We start from the raw sequence: 17,439 nt of genomic DNA, 5'->3' as shown, positions 1-17,439 counted from the left end.
AATCGGATTTTTGTGTTCTACGTGGATCTGAGCATCATGCGATACTTTCACCTTAGCAGTTGCTAGTCTACTACATTACGTTCATTCAGCCCTACAGTTATTGAACCGCCATGGCGTTTGGGATCGGAAAGAAAAGGCGGAATTGTACTGCCGTTGTCCACTGAGACAAACTGCCGCAACCCCCCTCGAACAATGAACCAACCCCATTGCTTCTCAGTCAATGGCGATGGCCCGAGCCCTTGCATTCTCCGCAATCCTCCATTTATATGAGTTATGATGGCTGCAAGTGACACTAGCTCGGGATAGGACCCATAGAAGATGATGATCTGCTGAAATCCTTGCTCTTGTGAATTTGAGAGTCTCTACTTTATCAATGAAGGCTTATCAAAGTTGATGCCCCCACATCCGCCTTCAGTTTCAGCCCCGCGATGATGCCTACGAGTTTACCGACAATGGTTTTGAACTCGCCTAAGCCCAAGCGCAGCGCTTCAGAAGAATCCGATAGCTATAGCCCTTCTATATCATCTCCATCCAGCGTCTCAGCTCCTAGCCTACCAGAAGTGAAGCTTCGCGAGGAAGAAGAGTTAGGGAGATATAGTCCCCGAGCCGCCGTTGCTGGTCGGCTAGGGCAGCTAGCCATACGTGGGGACCACTTCCCGACACCGCAATTTCTGAATGGCAATACAAGCCAGTCATCACTTGCGCATTCTGCACAATCGGGATGTTGGGCTACTTCCTATAGCAGTTCTTATGATATGTCCGAGACGAACTCAGCGACGGAAACCAACACTGTCGCGAGTGGGCCTGCTGAAGCAATTATCGATGATCGGAGCAATGCTACGCCAACTCCTTTCCCCAAGAAACAGGCAACACAAAGCCCTCGCAAGAGACGAAACCCTCCTAAAACCCAACGACCACGTAGGAAGTCACCACCTCCCACTAGCAGTGCAGCCGACGACTCGCTTACATGGCACGACTCCGAGATCACCGGCCATGATCCAAATGATCCAAATGACGATGGATATGGTATCAATGGAATAGGTTTTAAACCGACAGCGGCAATGGCTTGGAACAGATCACAAAAGAGGCAGAAGCAGCTTGCGGAATGGAAGAGTCGTGAGGCAAGGGAAGCGCGAGAAAGAAGAAGGGAGAAACGAGATGCTGTCGGTTTCGAAAAGCTACGGACTATTCAATCGGGTGCCATCCACAAGAGAGTCAAATTTGACGTCTAACGTGGGTTCGCCTGCCTATTTCTCTGTCCTTTTCTCTTCTCTTTTCTTTTCTCTTCTATTCTGTCTTTGTCTTTGGTCTCTCATATTTTTGGATTGAAGCAACTTTGGATGCAATGGAGTATGGGATATGAATGAGCTGGCGTTGATTTGGATATTGATATGCGATCACGAAACTATTTATCCTTGACAGGCTGGAGCCTTATGAGATAGAAATATGTACTGTACATCCCACTCGAAATTTTACAAAGCGATCCCAGGAAACTCCATGACTCCGGGCAATGCGCGAAAGGGCTACCAGAACTTATAGTTTGAAAGGTTCGTCCAGCTCTTCTTTTTCTTCTCTTCCTCTGCCAAGCGCGCGACCTCCGCAGCTTTCTCTTCCTTTTCTCGCTGTTTCTTGATCTTCAGCTCTTTCATCAACTCCACAGCTTGTTTCATACCGTCCAACTCTTGCACTCGACGCCGCTGGCAGAACTCGTGCGCTGCGAGAGAGGTAAGGGCGAATGCACCAACAGCCCAATTGGAAGCGGTCCATAATGAGCGCAATCCTAAACAATCATTGCTTTAGTATTACCAAACGTTATGACCTAAGGAAAGCCGAGTGAAGGAGATTATTTACCTCCTAATACACCTCTGATGCCACCAATTCCGAACCCTGCTCCAATACCTAGAAGTAGGGAGTCTCGTGCGCAAGGTGCTTTGTAGAATGATGTGACATCTTTAAGTGACATTGACTTCATAGCTTCCGTGACTGTAGCATCTTTCGAGCCCCTTCCAGAGGGCCCAGCTCCTGTTGCTAGCACGTTCGCAGACTCTTCGGGGTTCCCAAAAGCATCCCATAGCTTTCCGACCTGTGATTTAGGAAATTCATGCTTCGGCTTGTTTTGGTGGGAGTTTTCTTGGGAGCTGTTATGTTGCTCGACATTCGGCGTAGACGATTCCAGTGTGTCCCCCGCCATAGCGTATTATTTATACTGAATTGTTGCTTAAACCAATCAACACGTACTATTACCTAGATCACTGACAGACTCTTGCAGGAACAATGATGGATCGGAGAATGTATGATCCGAAGATAATCAAATACTGCCATTTCTGGTTAATTTTACCGTGGGCGGTGGACGTCTGGCCGAAGACACGCGTATAGTGGAACGCGAACGCGTCGGGGGCACCCGCAGATTGACAACCAAATTTGGGCTCTTCAGTAGCTTAGCATGATCTAAGTTAACAAGATTGTGTACACTAGGCCTTCAAGCTTTGATCAATTTCTATTGAGTGTACAATTTGGCAGGAACCAAACATGCCCATTCTGTGTTCTACTAATAACTAATACTTAACGTTTGCGTTCCATGCTTAACCAACTTTCACATATCCCACAGTGATCCAGCCCTAGCCAGCGGGCGTGTCGTCGCAATGCCTATAAGGAAACCCAGCAAGTACGGAAACAAGTTTCGGTCGAACGCTGCATCTTTCAAGCCGAAACGGACAAAGACCATCGAATTTTCTTCTCTTCGATCGACAGAAGCCACATCCCAAGATGAGAAATTCGAGGCGATTCGGCTGGCGAACAGCATCGACGAATCCTTGGGATTTCCGCGCTTTGAGTCCGGTGAGAAAAGGGTCGGCTGGCTTACCAACATGCATAGTACTTCAGTAGAGGATCCGAATATACCCGGAGGACGCGCCGGTGTGGACTATTACTTTCTTGAAGACAACGGCGGAAGTTTCAAGGCAACGGTTGAATACGACCCATATTTCCTCATCGCAGTGAAGAAGGGACACGAGGCTGAAGTTGAAGAATGGTGTCGAAGAATGTTCGAAGGGCTTATCAAAAAGGTCACGAGAGTAGAGAAAGAAGATCTCAAGCTACCGAACCATTTGCTCGGACACCGGAGGACTTTCCTTCAAATGTACTTTGCAAATGTGAGCCATCTGTTGGAAGTTCGAAGGACACTTCTACCACTGGCGGAAAAGAACAAGAAAAATGTGAATGTGATGGATACTTACGTGGAGATTTCAAGGTTTGTTGGACTTAGTGAATACTATCTGGATTGGTTAGGAGCTAACTCATTTCTTAAGCGCAAATGCTGGCTTTGATCTCTTTGACGACGAAATAATTAATGAGTCACGATCTAATGGAACTATGGAAGCGAGTGATTTTATAATTGATATTCGGGAATATGACGTTCCTTACCATGTTAGAGTGGCGATTGACAAAGGTGGGGGACTCCCTCCTATGATGTGGATTACCTGACTGACAAAACATCTTGCAGATATCCGTATAGGAAAATGGTACACTGTAGAGGCAAAACACGGTGTGATCTCATTGACCTGCATAGAGGAACGAGTCCAACGTCCTGACCCAGTTGTTCTTGCTTTTGATATTGAAACGACTAAACTGCCGCTGAAATTCCCTGACTCTGTCATCGACCAAATTATGATGATTTCGTACATGATTGACGGGCAAGGTTTCTTGATTACGAATCGGGAGATAGTTTCTGAAGATATCAACGATTTCGAGTACACGCCCAAGCCCGAATACTATGGTCCTTTTATGATTTTCAACGAGCCCGATGAAAGGAGTGTTCTAGAACGGTTCTTTGGGCACATAAAAGAGGCCAAACCAACTGTTATCGCTACATATAACGGTGACTTTTTTGATTGGCCGTTTGTTGAAGCGAGAGCAAGTGTCCTTGGGATCGACATGTATACGGAGATTGGATTTCGTAAAAACAGTGAGGACATTTATCAGAGCGATCACTGTGTGCATATGGATTGCTTTGCTTGGGTCAACCGTGATAGTTACCTCCCTCAGGGAAGTCGTGGTTTGAAAGCTGTCACTGTTGCAAAGCTCGGATATGACCCTGATGAACTTGACCCGGAACTCATGACTCCGTACGCAAGTGAACGCCCTCAAACACTAGCTGAATATTCGGTGTCCGATGCCGTCGCCACATATTACTTGTATATGAAATACGTCCATCCTTTCATCTTCTCGCTTTGTACAATTGTCCCCCTTAATCCCGATGACACCCTGCGGAAAGGAACAGGTACACTTTGTGAGATGCTACTGATGGTTCAAGCATATCAGGGCGAAATCGTTCTGCCTAACAAGCACAAGGAACCCCCAGAGGCTTTCTATGAAGGCCATCTGCTGGAGTCAGAGACATATGTTGGTGGACACGTGGAAAGTATTGAGGCTGGTGTGTTTCGAAGTGATATCCCCGTTACATTCAAGATTGATCCTACTGCCATCGACGAGCTTCTTCGGGATTTAGATGCGGCTTTGAAATTCAGCATTGAAGTGGAAGAGAAAAAGTCATTGGATGACGTTGTCAACTACGAGGAAGTCAAGGGACAGATCTCCAAGCTTCTAATCGCTCTAAAAGAAAATCCAAACAGGGACGAGAATCCTTTCATCTACCATTTGGATGTTGCTTCCATGTACCCGAATATCATCACCACAAATCGACTACAGCCAGACGCCATGATCCAGGAATCCAACTGCGCTGCCTGCGACTTCAACCGACCTGGCAAAACCTGTGATAGACGAATGCCGTGGGCATGGAGAGGCGAATTTCTTCCTGCTAAACGTGATGAATATAACATGGTTCGACAAGCGGTTGCAAACGAAAGATTCCCAGGCAAGACAAAAAACAGTCCGATGAGGTTGTTTAGCGATATGAGCGCCGAAGAACAATCCGCCATAGTCAAAAAGAGGCTTCAGGACTACAGTAAGAAGATTTATCACAAAATTCATGACAGCAAGACAATAGTCCGAGAGGCTATTATCTGCCAACGAGAGAATCCATTCTACGTGAACACGGTCCGCAACTTCCGAGATCGCCGATATGATTTCAAAGGCAAGCAGAAAGTTTGGAAAAACAAGACTGATTCTCTCAAATCGTCGGGTGCTTCGGCGGCGGACATTGAAGAAGCAAAGAAGATGATTATTTTGTTCGACTCGCTGCAGCTTGCCCATAAAGTCATCCTAAACAGTTTCTATGGTTACGTCATGAGAAAGGGGTCTCGATGGTATTCACTGGAAATGGCTGGCGTGACGTGTTTGACAGGTGCTCGAATCATCCAGATGGCAAGAGAGCTAGTCGAACGTATCGGTCGTCCACTGGAGCTTGACACAGACGGTATCTGGTGTATGCTTCCTGGATCCTTCCCCGAAAACTTTTCCTTCACTCTGAAGAATGGGAAGAAGCTAGGGATTTCTTATCCATGTGTTATGCTGAATCACCTTGTCCATGGAAGTTATACGAATCACCAGTACCAAACCCTTGTCGATCCAAAGACCTTCAGATACGAGACGCATAGCGACAACTCCATTTTCTTCGAGGTTGATGGGCCGTATAAAGCAATGATTCTGCCAACCTCGAAAGAAGAGGACAAGAACTTGAAGAAGCGCTATGCTGTTTTCAATCATGATGGGTCTTTGGCTGAATTGAAGGGATTCGAAGTCAAGCGGAGAGGAGAGTTGAAGCTGATTAAGATTTTCCAGACTCAAATCTTCAAGTTCTTCTTAGAAGGAACGTCGCTTGAAGAAACATATGCCGCTGTAGCCCGAGTAGCTGACAGATGGCTGGATGTGCTATATGAACATGGAGCTACATTAGCCGATGAGGAATTGATCGAACTCATTTCCGAGAACAGAAGTATGACGAAGACCCTGGAAGAATACGGTAGCCAAAAGTCCACATCTATCACTACAGCACGCCGTCTAGCAGAGTTCTTGGGAGAGCAAATGGTCAAAGACAAAGGTCTCAACTGCAAATACATCATATCTGCAAGGCCAAGAAATACACCTGTTACAGAGAGAGCTATTCCAGTAGCGATCTTCTCGGCTGAGGAGAATGTGAAACGGTTTTTCTTGCGGAAGTGGTTGAAAGATGATCCTGGTGATTGTGATCCTCGAACTGTGATCGACTGGGATTATTATCTAGAGCGATTGGGATCTGTCGTGCAAAAACTTATCACAATCCCTGCTGCTCTTCAGAAGGTCCGCAACCCAGTGCCTCGAGTCGCTCACCCAGATTGGCTGCAGAGGCGGATCAACGTGAAGGATGACAAGTTCAAGCAAATTAAGATGACAGACGTATTTGCGAAGAGCGAGAAAAACCCACTGACAGACATCTCGACGAACATACTCGACCATCGTGTGCAACACGCCGGTGATATTGGTGAGGTAATTGCAAGCTCAACTGAGAAGTTGAAGTCCTCCCCCAACAGTAAGACATCGCAGAAAAGAAAGCTTCCCGAAGGTCCTACGAAAACTTCTCTCGACCCTTTTGCTAGCCTGCCATCAAGGATGCCGCCAATGGCAGATGACTATGTTGGATTCTTGAAATATCAAAAGCAAAAGTGGAAAATCCAGAAGCAAGCACGCATCCGCCGCCGCCAGCTTTTCGGCGAAAGGACAAATATTGCTAATGACTCTTTGAGCCACCTTTTCAGAAACCAGGCTGAGCTTCTTTATATCAGTACCTGGCAAGTTTTGCAGCTCTCTGAAACGACAAGGCCAGGCATCGTTCGAGCTTTTGTCTTGATTGATAAAAAGATTCACACTCTCACAGTCAAGGTTCCCCGGCAGATGTACATCAATCTGAAACGAGAGTCTCTCCCTGATGTTGATGTTCCAGACTGTGAGGTCGAGAAAGTCAATCACACTTTACCGAACGGGCACCCTTCGGTGCATCTGTTTAAATTGACCTTGTCTGAGGAGACCTATTTGCGTGAGGCTGATAAAATGGATACACTTCTACAACACCCGAGCATCGAAGGTGTCTATGAGAAGAGCATTCCTCTAAATGTACGTGCTATTCTGAAACTTGGTAGTATATGTACTTTCGACGAGGAACAGCGAGGTGTTCTGGGAGAAGGATTAGACAGTGGATTTGACCTGTCGACTCTATGCCGTACATCCTCAGAGCAGCCTTATCTCATGGACTCGCCGTTGGTCTATCACTACTTGTACCATGTTGCTTCCGGTGATAGGCAGATCTTCGCCCTTTTCTCCACAACAAAGAGTGAGGCGCATGTTGTTATCTTGAACCGCACGAGGGACGTCCAGGGCCTTCCAAACGTCGACAAGATATATACAGATCTTCTTATGCGACGGAAGCAGAACGCTTCCGGAGATGAGCCTCAAAATGCCTTCGAATACCAGGAGAAGATTCACTTCCGAACAATGCAAGTCACGACCAGAAGAAAGGCATATCTAGAGGTCGGCGACTTGATCAAGAAATTTAGAAGCGAAGAAACCCAGCCAACTGTTCTTGTCATACAATCGCAGCAAAGAAGTCGCCTGTGCCACGACATCCCCATGCTCAGGGAGTATCCAATCATGTCGGTGAAACCAGAAGTATCTGATATGGATCTACCCCCTCTAGGCTGGCAGGCATTCATTGCAAGACGACTTGTTACACACTACCTGTATCTATCGGCTTGGATCCAGCATCTGACTATGTTGGCAAGATACGGCGACGTTCCCCTCTGCAACTTAGAAAGTGACGACCCACGGTATCTTATTGACATATCATATGCCAGGCGCCTTCAACAGAACAACGTCGTCCTCTGGTGGTCTTCCGGTCCAAGGCCTGATCATGCGGGGTACGAGAAGGACGACATAACGGGCCCTCTAGAGAAGGTGTCCATGCCATCTGTCAATGTTCCAAGCGCTTACACCACCGTGTGTATCGAGCTTGAAGTTCGCAATCTTGCCATTAATACTATCCTGACATCCTCGATCATTAACGAAATGGAAGGCGCTGATACACTTCTGGCATCATCCGAACCTTCAGCTGATTCGAATGGTTCCGGCGTCCTTTATTCGGAGAAGGCGTTCGCTTCAGCGGGTGCGATTGTACTACGGGAGATGGTGAAACACTGGTGGACTGAGGCCTGCGAAGGAAACAATATGGCAGATATCATGGTGCAGCACCTGATTCGCTGGGTAGAGAGCCCGGTCTCGTGTCTTTACGATCGGTCTCTACACAACTACGTGCGCATGTTGTCCAGGAAGTCGTTTCAGCGACTAATGGCTGAGTTTAGACGCGTAGGGTCTAATATTATCTTCGCTAGCTCCACGCGCCTCTTGCTTCAGACAACCAAGGCCGAAGTCGGAAATGCCTACGCATACAGTCAATACGTATTAAAGTCGATCCGTGCCAACCCGTCTTTCCATTTCATTGATCTCGAAATCAAGGAATACTGGGACTACCTGATCTGGTATGATGAGTACAACTACGGCGGAAAAGGCTGTCGGGAGGTAGTCGGATCAGATGAACAGGAACTGGAAACTGTCATGCATTGGCAGCTCAGCCGTTTCCTCCCGGGCCCAATGCAGACCATCTTTCATGATTGGGTGGTTGAATATATCGACTTGATGCACGGTGTCAAACACCCTGAATCAGCCGACTCGTCCACTCCCCGAATGACGCAAATCCCAATCGGGCGCCCGACCGACGAGGACGACGATGAAGTATCTGCCGTCCTCGCGGAGAAATTCTCGAAGCCCTTGAAGAAGCAAATCTCTGGTCTCATTCGCCGTCAGCGCGAGGAAATGCTACACCCCGAACTTGCATCAGACTACCTTTTCCCCGTCCTTCCTGGAGTCTTGTCGGACCCTAACGAGGAGAAGCGCAACCCCGTATTAGAATTGGTCAAAATGTTGATGCAGGTCCTTAGTCTTTCCAAGACGACAAGTTTGGAGAATCGACTTCTACGTCGCGAACTCCTGGCCATGTTTGAGGTGCGAGAGTTCAGTAAAGAGGGTCGATTTGAGAACCCGGCTGCCAGCCTGAAACTTCCCGAGCTTACCTGCAGCGCTTGCTGCTTGATTCGAGATCTAGACCTGTGCCGCGATGAAGATGTCCTCCCGGATCCTGGATCTGACCCAAGCAAGGCCGTGACGAAGCCCTGGCGCTGTCCTTTCTGTCAGACAGAATATGATAGACTGGCTCAGGAAGAGATCCTTATCGGCCAGGTCCATGGACTGATCGTTGGCTGGCAGACACAGGATTTAAAATGCTCCAAATGTGGAGGGCTGAAGGTTAGCGAGTTCATGGAGCATTGTTCGTGCAGTGGCAAATGGGTGGAAACCATGGACCGTGCAGAAGCGGAAAAGAAACTGCGAGTCCTCAACAGTGTCGCGAAGTTTCATGGGCTTAAGCTTTTGGAGAATGTTGTGGAAGGAGTTCTAGAACAGATATGATCGAATTCGTGCGTCTTTTTTTTTTTTTTTTTTTTTTTCTTTTTATCTGCTTTCATGACTTTTGGTCGGTACATATGTGTACATGGGAGTAAGAAGGACGGAACAATCATTTTTAAGTACTATACACGGCGTTTGGGATGCTGGGGGGGATCTTAATCTGGGAGGGTTTTATTGTATAGTATATCCATCAGCGTATGTATGCGTCTGTAATGTCATGGAATGTTACAAAACCCAAAAATGGTAAACTTATTTGACCTGTCAATCTATTGAATAAGGTTGGAACCGGCCGTCACGAAGAAATCACTCATTTTCTCTTCTGTCTCCACAGTGTTCAGATCCTCTCCTAGTCCTCCGTCACCTCCAAGAGTTCTTTGTTCATGATAGTCTTGGTATTTATACTTGCGGAGATCCATCGTTTTATATCAGTCAAGCCCCCACCCTAACGTTTTATCAGCGGCGACGGTTATCGAAACAGCGTTCCAACCAATTAATTAACCCCGCCATTGATTTCCGCGACGATTTCACCGCAAGTGCGACAGACCCATCCCACCGTCGCTGCGACCGGTGAACCTCTCAAACCGGTGGGTTCTCTTGCCAAGCGGACATATCTGCAGCCAATTTGACTATAAGGGGTCGGGTCACCCTACAGTTTGACAGTCTCTTGCTGACGATACAGTCAACAGTGCAGGCTCACGAAGCGCGTCCCATCCTTTTCTGCTCCATCGCGCGGAGACCAAACTACTTCTTTCGACTACGAAGGACTCCCCGGTTGGATACTTTATTTCTCTCCTTAAATGGCATCCCAAGCACAAGCCCAGGCTCAGGCTCAGGCTCAGGCCCAGGCCCAGCGTCCCAAGGTCCAGCCTTGTCGGTACAAGACGGGGAAGACCCTAGGCGCCGGATCTTACTCCGTTGTGAAGGAGTGCGTACACATCGACACGGGCCGGTATTATGCCGCGAAGGTGATCAATAAGCGACTTATGGCGGGGCGCGAACACATGGTATGGGTGTCTACTAGGAAAAGTCCCGGAAGATATACGGTCGCTGGCGATGTGTGTTGACTATGATTGTAGGTTCGCAACGAGATCGCTATACTCAAGAAAGTGTCAATGGGTCATCAGAACATTTTGACCTTGGTCGATTACTTTGAAACTATGAATAACTGTATGTCCCTTCCCGGACCATGGCCTGTGACTAGTGATCCAGGTTAACCGTCCCTGTTATGCAGTATATCTGGTCACCGATCTTGCACTGGGTGGCGAGTTGTTCGACCGTATCTGTCGTAAAGGCAGCTACTTCGAATCAGATGCTGCGGATCTTATCCGCGCCATTCTGTCGGCTGTGGCCTACTTACATGATCACGGTATCGTGCACCGTGACTTGAAGCCCGAGAATCTGCTATTTCGCACCCCGGAGGACAATGCGGATCTTTTGATTGCCGACTTTGGCTTGTCTAGGATCATGGACGAAGAACAGTTCCATGTTCTCACTACAACATGCGGTACACCCGGGTACATGGCGCCCGAGATTTTCAAAAAGAGCGGCCACGGAAAGCCAGTGTATGTCTCCACGGAGTGCCTATCCATCCCAGCTGCTTGAATAGACCAAATTCTCGGTTTTCAACAATACGTCTGACACAATGCAACAGGGATATCTGGGCCATCGGTGTCATCACCTACTTCTTACTCTGCGGCTACACCCCCTTTGACCGCGACTCCAACCTGGAAGAGATGCAGGCCATCCTTGCAGCTGACTATTCTTTTACTCCGCTTGAATATTGGCGGGGTGTCTCGCAGCACGCCCGGGATTTCATCAAACGGTGTCTGACCGTGGATCCCGAAGCGCGCATGACCGCCCACGAAGCCCTCCAACACCTCTGGGTCAACCCGCCCTACGACCCATACGCCGATCAGTCCGGTCAAGACTTGCTCCCGACCGTCAAGAAGAACTTCAACGCCCGTCGGACACTTCACAAGGCCATCGATACCGTCCGTGCGATCAACAAGCTCCGCGAAGGTGGCGGCCTGATGATGGACGGGGTGATGAGCGTAGACCCGAAACCGGAAAGGGTCAACGGCAACCATGTCGTCGAGGAAACATCACACCACGACGGACAGATGGACCTCGACAGCCGCAGCGATGCGCGCGGCCAGACGGAAGAACAGATCCGGGCACAGGAGCAGAGAGTGAAACAGATGGTAGCCGGACTGTGGAGTAGAAATGCGAAGAAATGATGAGAAAAACGAATCTGATGATATATATGCCAAGATCTCTACCCATTTTTTTTGCTTATAATCAGGTTTTCCGTTTTTCGATTGCTCCGTTCCGTGTCTTATACAGTTTTGTCTCTTGCTTGGCGGGTTTTGCTGCTATTGCTTATGAGGGTGGAAAGGTCTATATATGCCCATTGCTTGAGCTCTGATAATTGTTTATGTCAATGCATGGCAATGCCTTGATTAGTTGGTTTGTAAAGCATTTGCGGTATATATATTTATATATGGCTGCTGCGGGAGCTCTCCATAATTTTGGAATAAAATCAATGTATAGAGGAAATCTCATATCTTTTCATTGTATCTATTAACGGAACTATACAGTAATGCAATAATCGACCGTGTGATGTCGGAGCAAATTAGGGGAAGTACGTTAAAGACTCAGGAGTAGACCAAGACTACTAGCAGTATACTAGCTACTTTTGCAATACACAGAGCTTGGCCTGTATCAGTACCTACCGGGCTGTTTCTTCCCTGAAGAGTATAGCGCCGAGTGAGAATTGATATAAGGAATCGGTAGTTTAGTAGCACTCATCGTGCATCCACCTAAATATAATCCATGCACTGCAAATACATCAAGCCCAGATTGCTCCCAAGAGATGATCTGTACAAAAACAATCAACTAGCATGAAACACTATTGTCGAGCCCCAAACGAAGAACTTGCGTGCCTAAGATCAGCTCAGATTTGCCTCGCCTTTATATAATTTACAAGTATGGCGAACTGCAAGACCAGATAATACGGTTTATTCAGAAACCGAGCAAGTAGAAGCTGTATTTCTCAGAAGATACACATAATCCCGAGATATTGAGGATAGGCAGTGTTACTGCCTGGCTAGGTAGAAGTGTACAGCCTGACGCTTTCCGTAGGATCATGGTTGTCCATCCATAGATAGAGAATGGATATGTGTCATATTCGTTTTCTCTTTCACCTCATCCAGACAGCTATGAGGTAATGGGAAGTTTCATCATGTTTATGTCGTGGTGGTGTTTGATATCTCTGCGAAATCGTAGACTTGTGGACTCCTTTTTCTTAACACTTACATTTTCTTCGTTTCTGTCCTTTTCCTGAAGTAACGTCTTGGTCTTCTCTTTCTTGGACTGTGTATCTATCAGACTATCACCATGTCGGACTTCCTTTACTCTATGCCCCAGCATGAACTGAGTACTCAAATCAAGTATGTGGCCGTCATGGGCATGACGGGCGTTGGGAAGACAACTTTCATTACCGCGTTAACAGGTGACAACCTGACCGTTGGACATGGTCTCAGTTCTTGTATGTTTACCCACATCAAGAAATGGGGACCTACAGTTACTAACACCGTCAAACCCAGGCACGAAGGACATCAACGTAGGTGAAACACTCATCAACGGACAAAGGGTGCATCTGATCGATACACGCCTGGTTTCGACGACACAGACCTCTCCGACACGGAGATCCTCAAGACGATAGCATAACATACTTGCAAGGTGAAGAAGGGACCAATATCCACTTGACGGGGCTCCTATACCTGCACCGGATCAGCGATGTGCGGATGCAAGGAAGTGCGTTGAAGAACATCCGCATGTTCCAGAGTCTCTTTGGGGAGAATGACATGGCGAATGTGGTTCTGGTGACGACGCGCTGGAACTCTGTAACTAAAGACGAAGGAGTTTCGCAGCTGCGAGAGCTGCTGGAGAAGGATAGGTTCTGGGGAGGCATGATTGCTGCGGGGGCGAGACATGAGGCTTTGCTTGATGTGGAGGCTGATGGTCGGCGGATTGTTCAGAGTTTGCTGAGGTAGCCGCCTGTGGAGTTGGAGATTCTGCGGGAGTTGAAGGCTGGGAAGAGTTTGGAGCAAACAGGGGCTGGGCAAGTGGTTAGTGCGGAATTGCGGAAGATGGGACGGAAACATGCCGAGGAGAATGCAGAGCTCAAGGAAACTCTTCGGGTGGAAAAGAATAGTGAAATCGCCCATCAACTTCAGGTTGCCTATGAGGAAATGATGCAACAGCAGGAGCGGATTGCAGAAGAGCAGCAGAAACTTCACAAGGCGGAGATGAGGCGAGTTCAGAACCAAATAAAGACTCTTAAGCATACCCACCACTGCTCACTGATGTGATGTATCTGCTCGTGCTGGTGGATAGTGAGAGTCACACCAGGACCCTTTCAAGAGCTGATGAGTATCCCAAGAGGTGCTTGATTCAGATCCATGCTAAGTATCAGGATATGTGCTCAACGTTGCTGGTAGTCACCTTGACGCGCTTACGGCTTTAGTTGCTGTATTTTCTAGACCTGCAACAATATACATTTTGCTACACCATCTATTTTGATTGTAGGTACGTCAGTATTAGGCCAACATTCAAGAAGTAAGGCGCTAGTATAGCATCCAAATGGTTGGTACGGTTGTTGTTCCTGCTTTAATCCTGATCCATCTCATGTGCATGGTTGTCTTGTAGGATGATCAACTGCATAGACACACTTACTATCCGTCCTGTAAGAGACGATTTTGAGAAGATACTGCATATCTCAACTACGGCAAAAGAATTGAGGGATGAGATTAGACGTTGTACGCCTCAATTTCGGGATGTCCCTAAATATCAATAAAACATGCAGACCCTAAAAATTATCAAACCGAACACGCCATCACCTCTTCATTAACACCATCATATCATTAACCAGATAGATAGATGGTCTTCAAATGCGCTCCTCAGGCCAAGGGCTAGAAAATATCATGCGCAGAATAGAAACCAAGGCCATCACATTTGTTCATACAGCTGGATTCAAAAGCTTCTCGCTCCCATCCCCCAGGGAGAGAACCCACTGCCGCCATTCCTGCCATTCGGTGTAGCTCGCGGATGCCTTCAAACCTTGGTACTTGACTACTCGGAAGTCGGAGACCTGCTCCCATGGCTTGCTGGAGCCAGACGTGTGACCTCCGCTGTTGCTACCCCTTAGAAATCTCCTGGTCATGCTTTCATGACCCCCATCCCAGCCTGCTTTTTCCATCAAGCTTTTCAATGTCTGCTCTTTGGTCCACCCTTGCTCCACAGGAACGTCCGGTAGATAGGTTGCACCGTAGCGTCGACCGCGGTTAATAAAGGAGATACGGATTCCATGGACTCCGAGAACCCAGTCTAGAGCGTTAGTGCAAGGCTCAAAGGACCCAAGGAGGGTTAGAGAGCATGACAGGGTGGGTATAGCGGCGGCTGGAATTGGAGTGAAGCGGCTATCTTCGAACGCACTACGACCGTGTTAGCAACAGGCGTCTAGGTGGGAGACGATCCGTCTGCTCCCACATCAGGGATACATACGAAGTGATAGCGTACGACTCCAAGCCTGTAGCAAGCTCCTGCGCCTCGAAAGTGCCGATACAACCGCGAAGTGACTTACGGCCGCTCTTGGAAAGAGTGTTCCAAGTTACGAATAACGGATACTGCCGATCTTTTTCCCTTTGACGTCTCCAGCCGCTCGCATCAGACTGCAGCGACTGTGAGCTTGGAGTGGTCATGGTAGTAGTAGGGGTGGAACTAGATAGGCCTGAGTGCGAGGAATTACTCGACGGCGTGGTAGCGGAGCTCGAGTCCGACAAGATCTGACTCTGGAGCCGATTGATATTGGGTAACTTCAATCCCTGAGGGCCGTTTTTGGGTTTAGAGGATACATCGTCTATGTCATCATCGTCATCTCCAGACTGCAGGCCAAGACTGGCACTCTCCCTCAGAGAAACCGACTCATCGTTGTCCTGGAGAGCGGAAACTTTCTTAAATTGCTCGTATCGTTCCCATAGCTCCTCCACGGCTGTGAGGCTAATGTGTTCTTGACCTTTATACGAGGCGGCGAGGCACTCAAAGCAGTAATAGCAATGGGCGGGGGTTGCCATGTTCTCGAAACCTCCAGGATCACGGGCAAAAGGCGAAAGGAATTTACTGTAAAGCAAGCCAAGCGTCCTTGTCCTTTAGAAAAGCCAGTTTTCTGTGACAGATCTTCTGATACTATCAGACACCTTGCTCCACCCGGATAGACACCGCTGCGTGCCGCTTATCTCGTGAGAAGGCACAGAAGATCAACACTACTTATGAACAGATATCAAGCCCGTTTTGAGTCAGTTTATTCTGAGGGGAGACAGATAGATCCAGCAGTGAAGCACACTGTCTGGTTCCGTCTGTGTTTGTGTCTGGTAGAGGAGAGGGGAAAGAAGGAATGAGGGGAAGTACCCCATTACATATCAGGCGTCGATAAGATAAGCTCCACGTGATGCTATGGCTGGTGATTTCCCCGTGACACGATTGAGAACAGAAAAAGGGACTGAACTCCACAAAAAGTTGAGACATCAACATTAGTACTGTGTAGATCTGCAAACCCAACACTTCCCGGATCCGGCTGTAACCTCCGACCACACATTTTCGAAAGGGAGCTCCTTAGGGCTATTGAATTCTGCTCTGCAATCCGATTGACTAGTGGGTGTTGTTCCAGGGTTATAAGGTGGCGGAACGTGGTTCGGCGGTGCCTGAATAACCCTGCCCGTGATCTCTATGGACATTCGGAAAGGCCTAATGTGGATTATGAGAATGTATCACTGACAGGCGATCTGTCTATCTTACTGGCGAAAAACGAAAAAACAACGAATAATGTAAAATACTATATGCCTCCCGAAGCAAGCTGTACATGGTCCGAACGTTCCCCGAGGACATGTTACAAACGAGCCCCACCATACTACGAAGTACTCAATACTTAGCTTCCGCCACGCTTTTAAAAAGGGTCTTCAGAAGCGAAGAAGAAAAAAAAACAAAAAAGATACGTCAGCGACAGGATTTGAACCTGTGCGGGCGAACCCAATAGATTTCTAGTCTATCGCCTTAACCACTCGGCCACACTGACTGGTGTTGTTATGAACTACTTACTAGAATAATACATAAAGCAATGTATAAATGTCTGCAAAGCACCTAATCAAGTAAATGGTAAGGAAGAAGTCAAATGTGAGACAGACTGCTTGCCTGCCCAAGAATATTACTTTCATCATTGTCTCTTAACCTCTCGCAGGACTGACTGTTCTTTCATGCCATCACTATTGGTCGCCCCATCCTATTGATGCTCTGGCTTATCCTATATAAGGCAAACGCCACGCAGTCTTCATTCGTAGATTGCTTTCTTTCTCTCGATTATCATTCATTTACTTCTCAGTAGGCATGAAATTTGCAGCAGTAATGGCAGCACATCGCTAGAGTAGTAAACACTGAAAGAGGCCTTCACGATGATATCACATGATAGGTGAGCCCTAGTGGTACCTGGGAAGGCCTGTTCGGGTCAACCAACCAGAAAATATCTACCAGTACCGTGAAATACTAAAGTCTATTGTTTTGGGGGGGGGGGGGAGTTGTAACCCTTCCTAGATTTCTTTATTTCATTCCTTTTCGGTAGGGGTCGGGGTATGCGGTTGGTGGATGGTAGGGATCCTAGGGTAATTTTTGGAGTCGTGGTCCCTCTATATATATATGCCTATATTTCAAATGTACAGTACCGTGGAACATTATATGTTGGACATATGTTCCACTTAACCACCTGTTTGGACGATATCAAACTGCCATTCGTACTAATGACCCCACGAAGCAATATAATATATATATATATATATATTGTTCTACTTGAATCAACGAATGGCAATAACCCGAATGCAGATGCCCTGCTTGGGATATCGCAACCTAAGTATCATTGTGTCTTTTGTATCTTGAGTTGTATAT

At 47.5% G+C, this 17,439-nt stretch overlaps 3 protein-coding genes and 1 non-coding gene across 4 annotated transcripts; 2 read left to right on the top strand and 2 right to left on the bottom strand.

Annotated features, from left to right (window-relative positions):
• Window positions 1–755: 755 nt before the first annotated feature.
• On the top strand, window positions 756–9,450 carry AO090005001292 (DNA polymerase epsilon catalytic subunit POL2; the record flags this gene model as incomplete). Its single annotated transcript, XM_023238217.1, has 3 exons — window positions 756–918; window positions 2,617–3,264; window positions 3,515–9,450. The coding sequence occupies 3 exons, from the start codon at window positions 756–758 to the stop codon at window positions 9,448–9,450; spliced, it is 6,747 nt and encodes a 2,248-aa protein (XP_023089301.1).
• Window positions 9,451–10,244: 794 nt separating this feature from the next.
• AO090005001293 (serine/threonine-protein kinase) lies at window positions 10,245–11,684 on the top strand (the record flags this gene model as incomplete). Its single annotated transcript, XM_023238211.1, has 4 exons — window positions 10,245–10,502; window positions 10,524–10,614; window positions 10,679–11,009; window positions 11,099–11,684. 4 exons carry the CDS (start codon window positions 10,245–10,247, stop codon window positions 11,682–11,684), a joined length of 1,266 nt encoding a protein of 421 aa, XP_023089302.1.
• Window positions 11,685–14,467: 2,783 nt separating this feature from the next.
• AO090005001295 (AMMECR1 domain-containing protein) lies at window positions 14,468–15,581 on the bottom strand (the record flags this gene model as incomplete). Its single annotated transcript, XM_023238204.1, has 2 exons — window positions 14,468–14,942; window positions 15,013–15,581. The coding sequence occupies 2 exons, from the start codon at window positions 15,579–15,581 to the stop codon at window positions 14,468–14,470; spliced, it is 1,044 nt and encodes a 347-aa protein (XP_023089303.1).
• A 917-nt stretch (window positions 15,582–16,498) lies between these two features.
• On the bottom strand, window positions 16,499–16,579 carry AO090005t00022. Its single transcript has one exon. It is a non-coding gene; the product is annotated as a tRNA-Ser (tRNA).
• Window positions 16,580–17,439: the final 860 nt, after the last annotated feature.

Source organism: Aspergillus oryzae, chromosome 1, assembly GCF_000184455.2.
Source record: "Aspergillus oryzae RIB40 DNA, chromosome 1".
Taxonomy (NCBI): domain Eukaryota; kingdom Fungi; phylum Ascomycota; class Eurotiomycetes; order Eurotiales; family Aspergillaceae; genus Aspergillus; species Aspergillus oryzae.
This window is presented reverse-complemented; position numbering and strand designations above follow the sequence as displayed.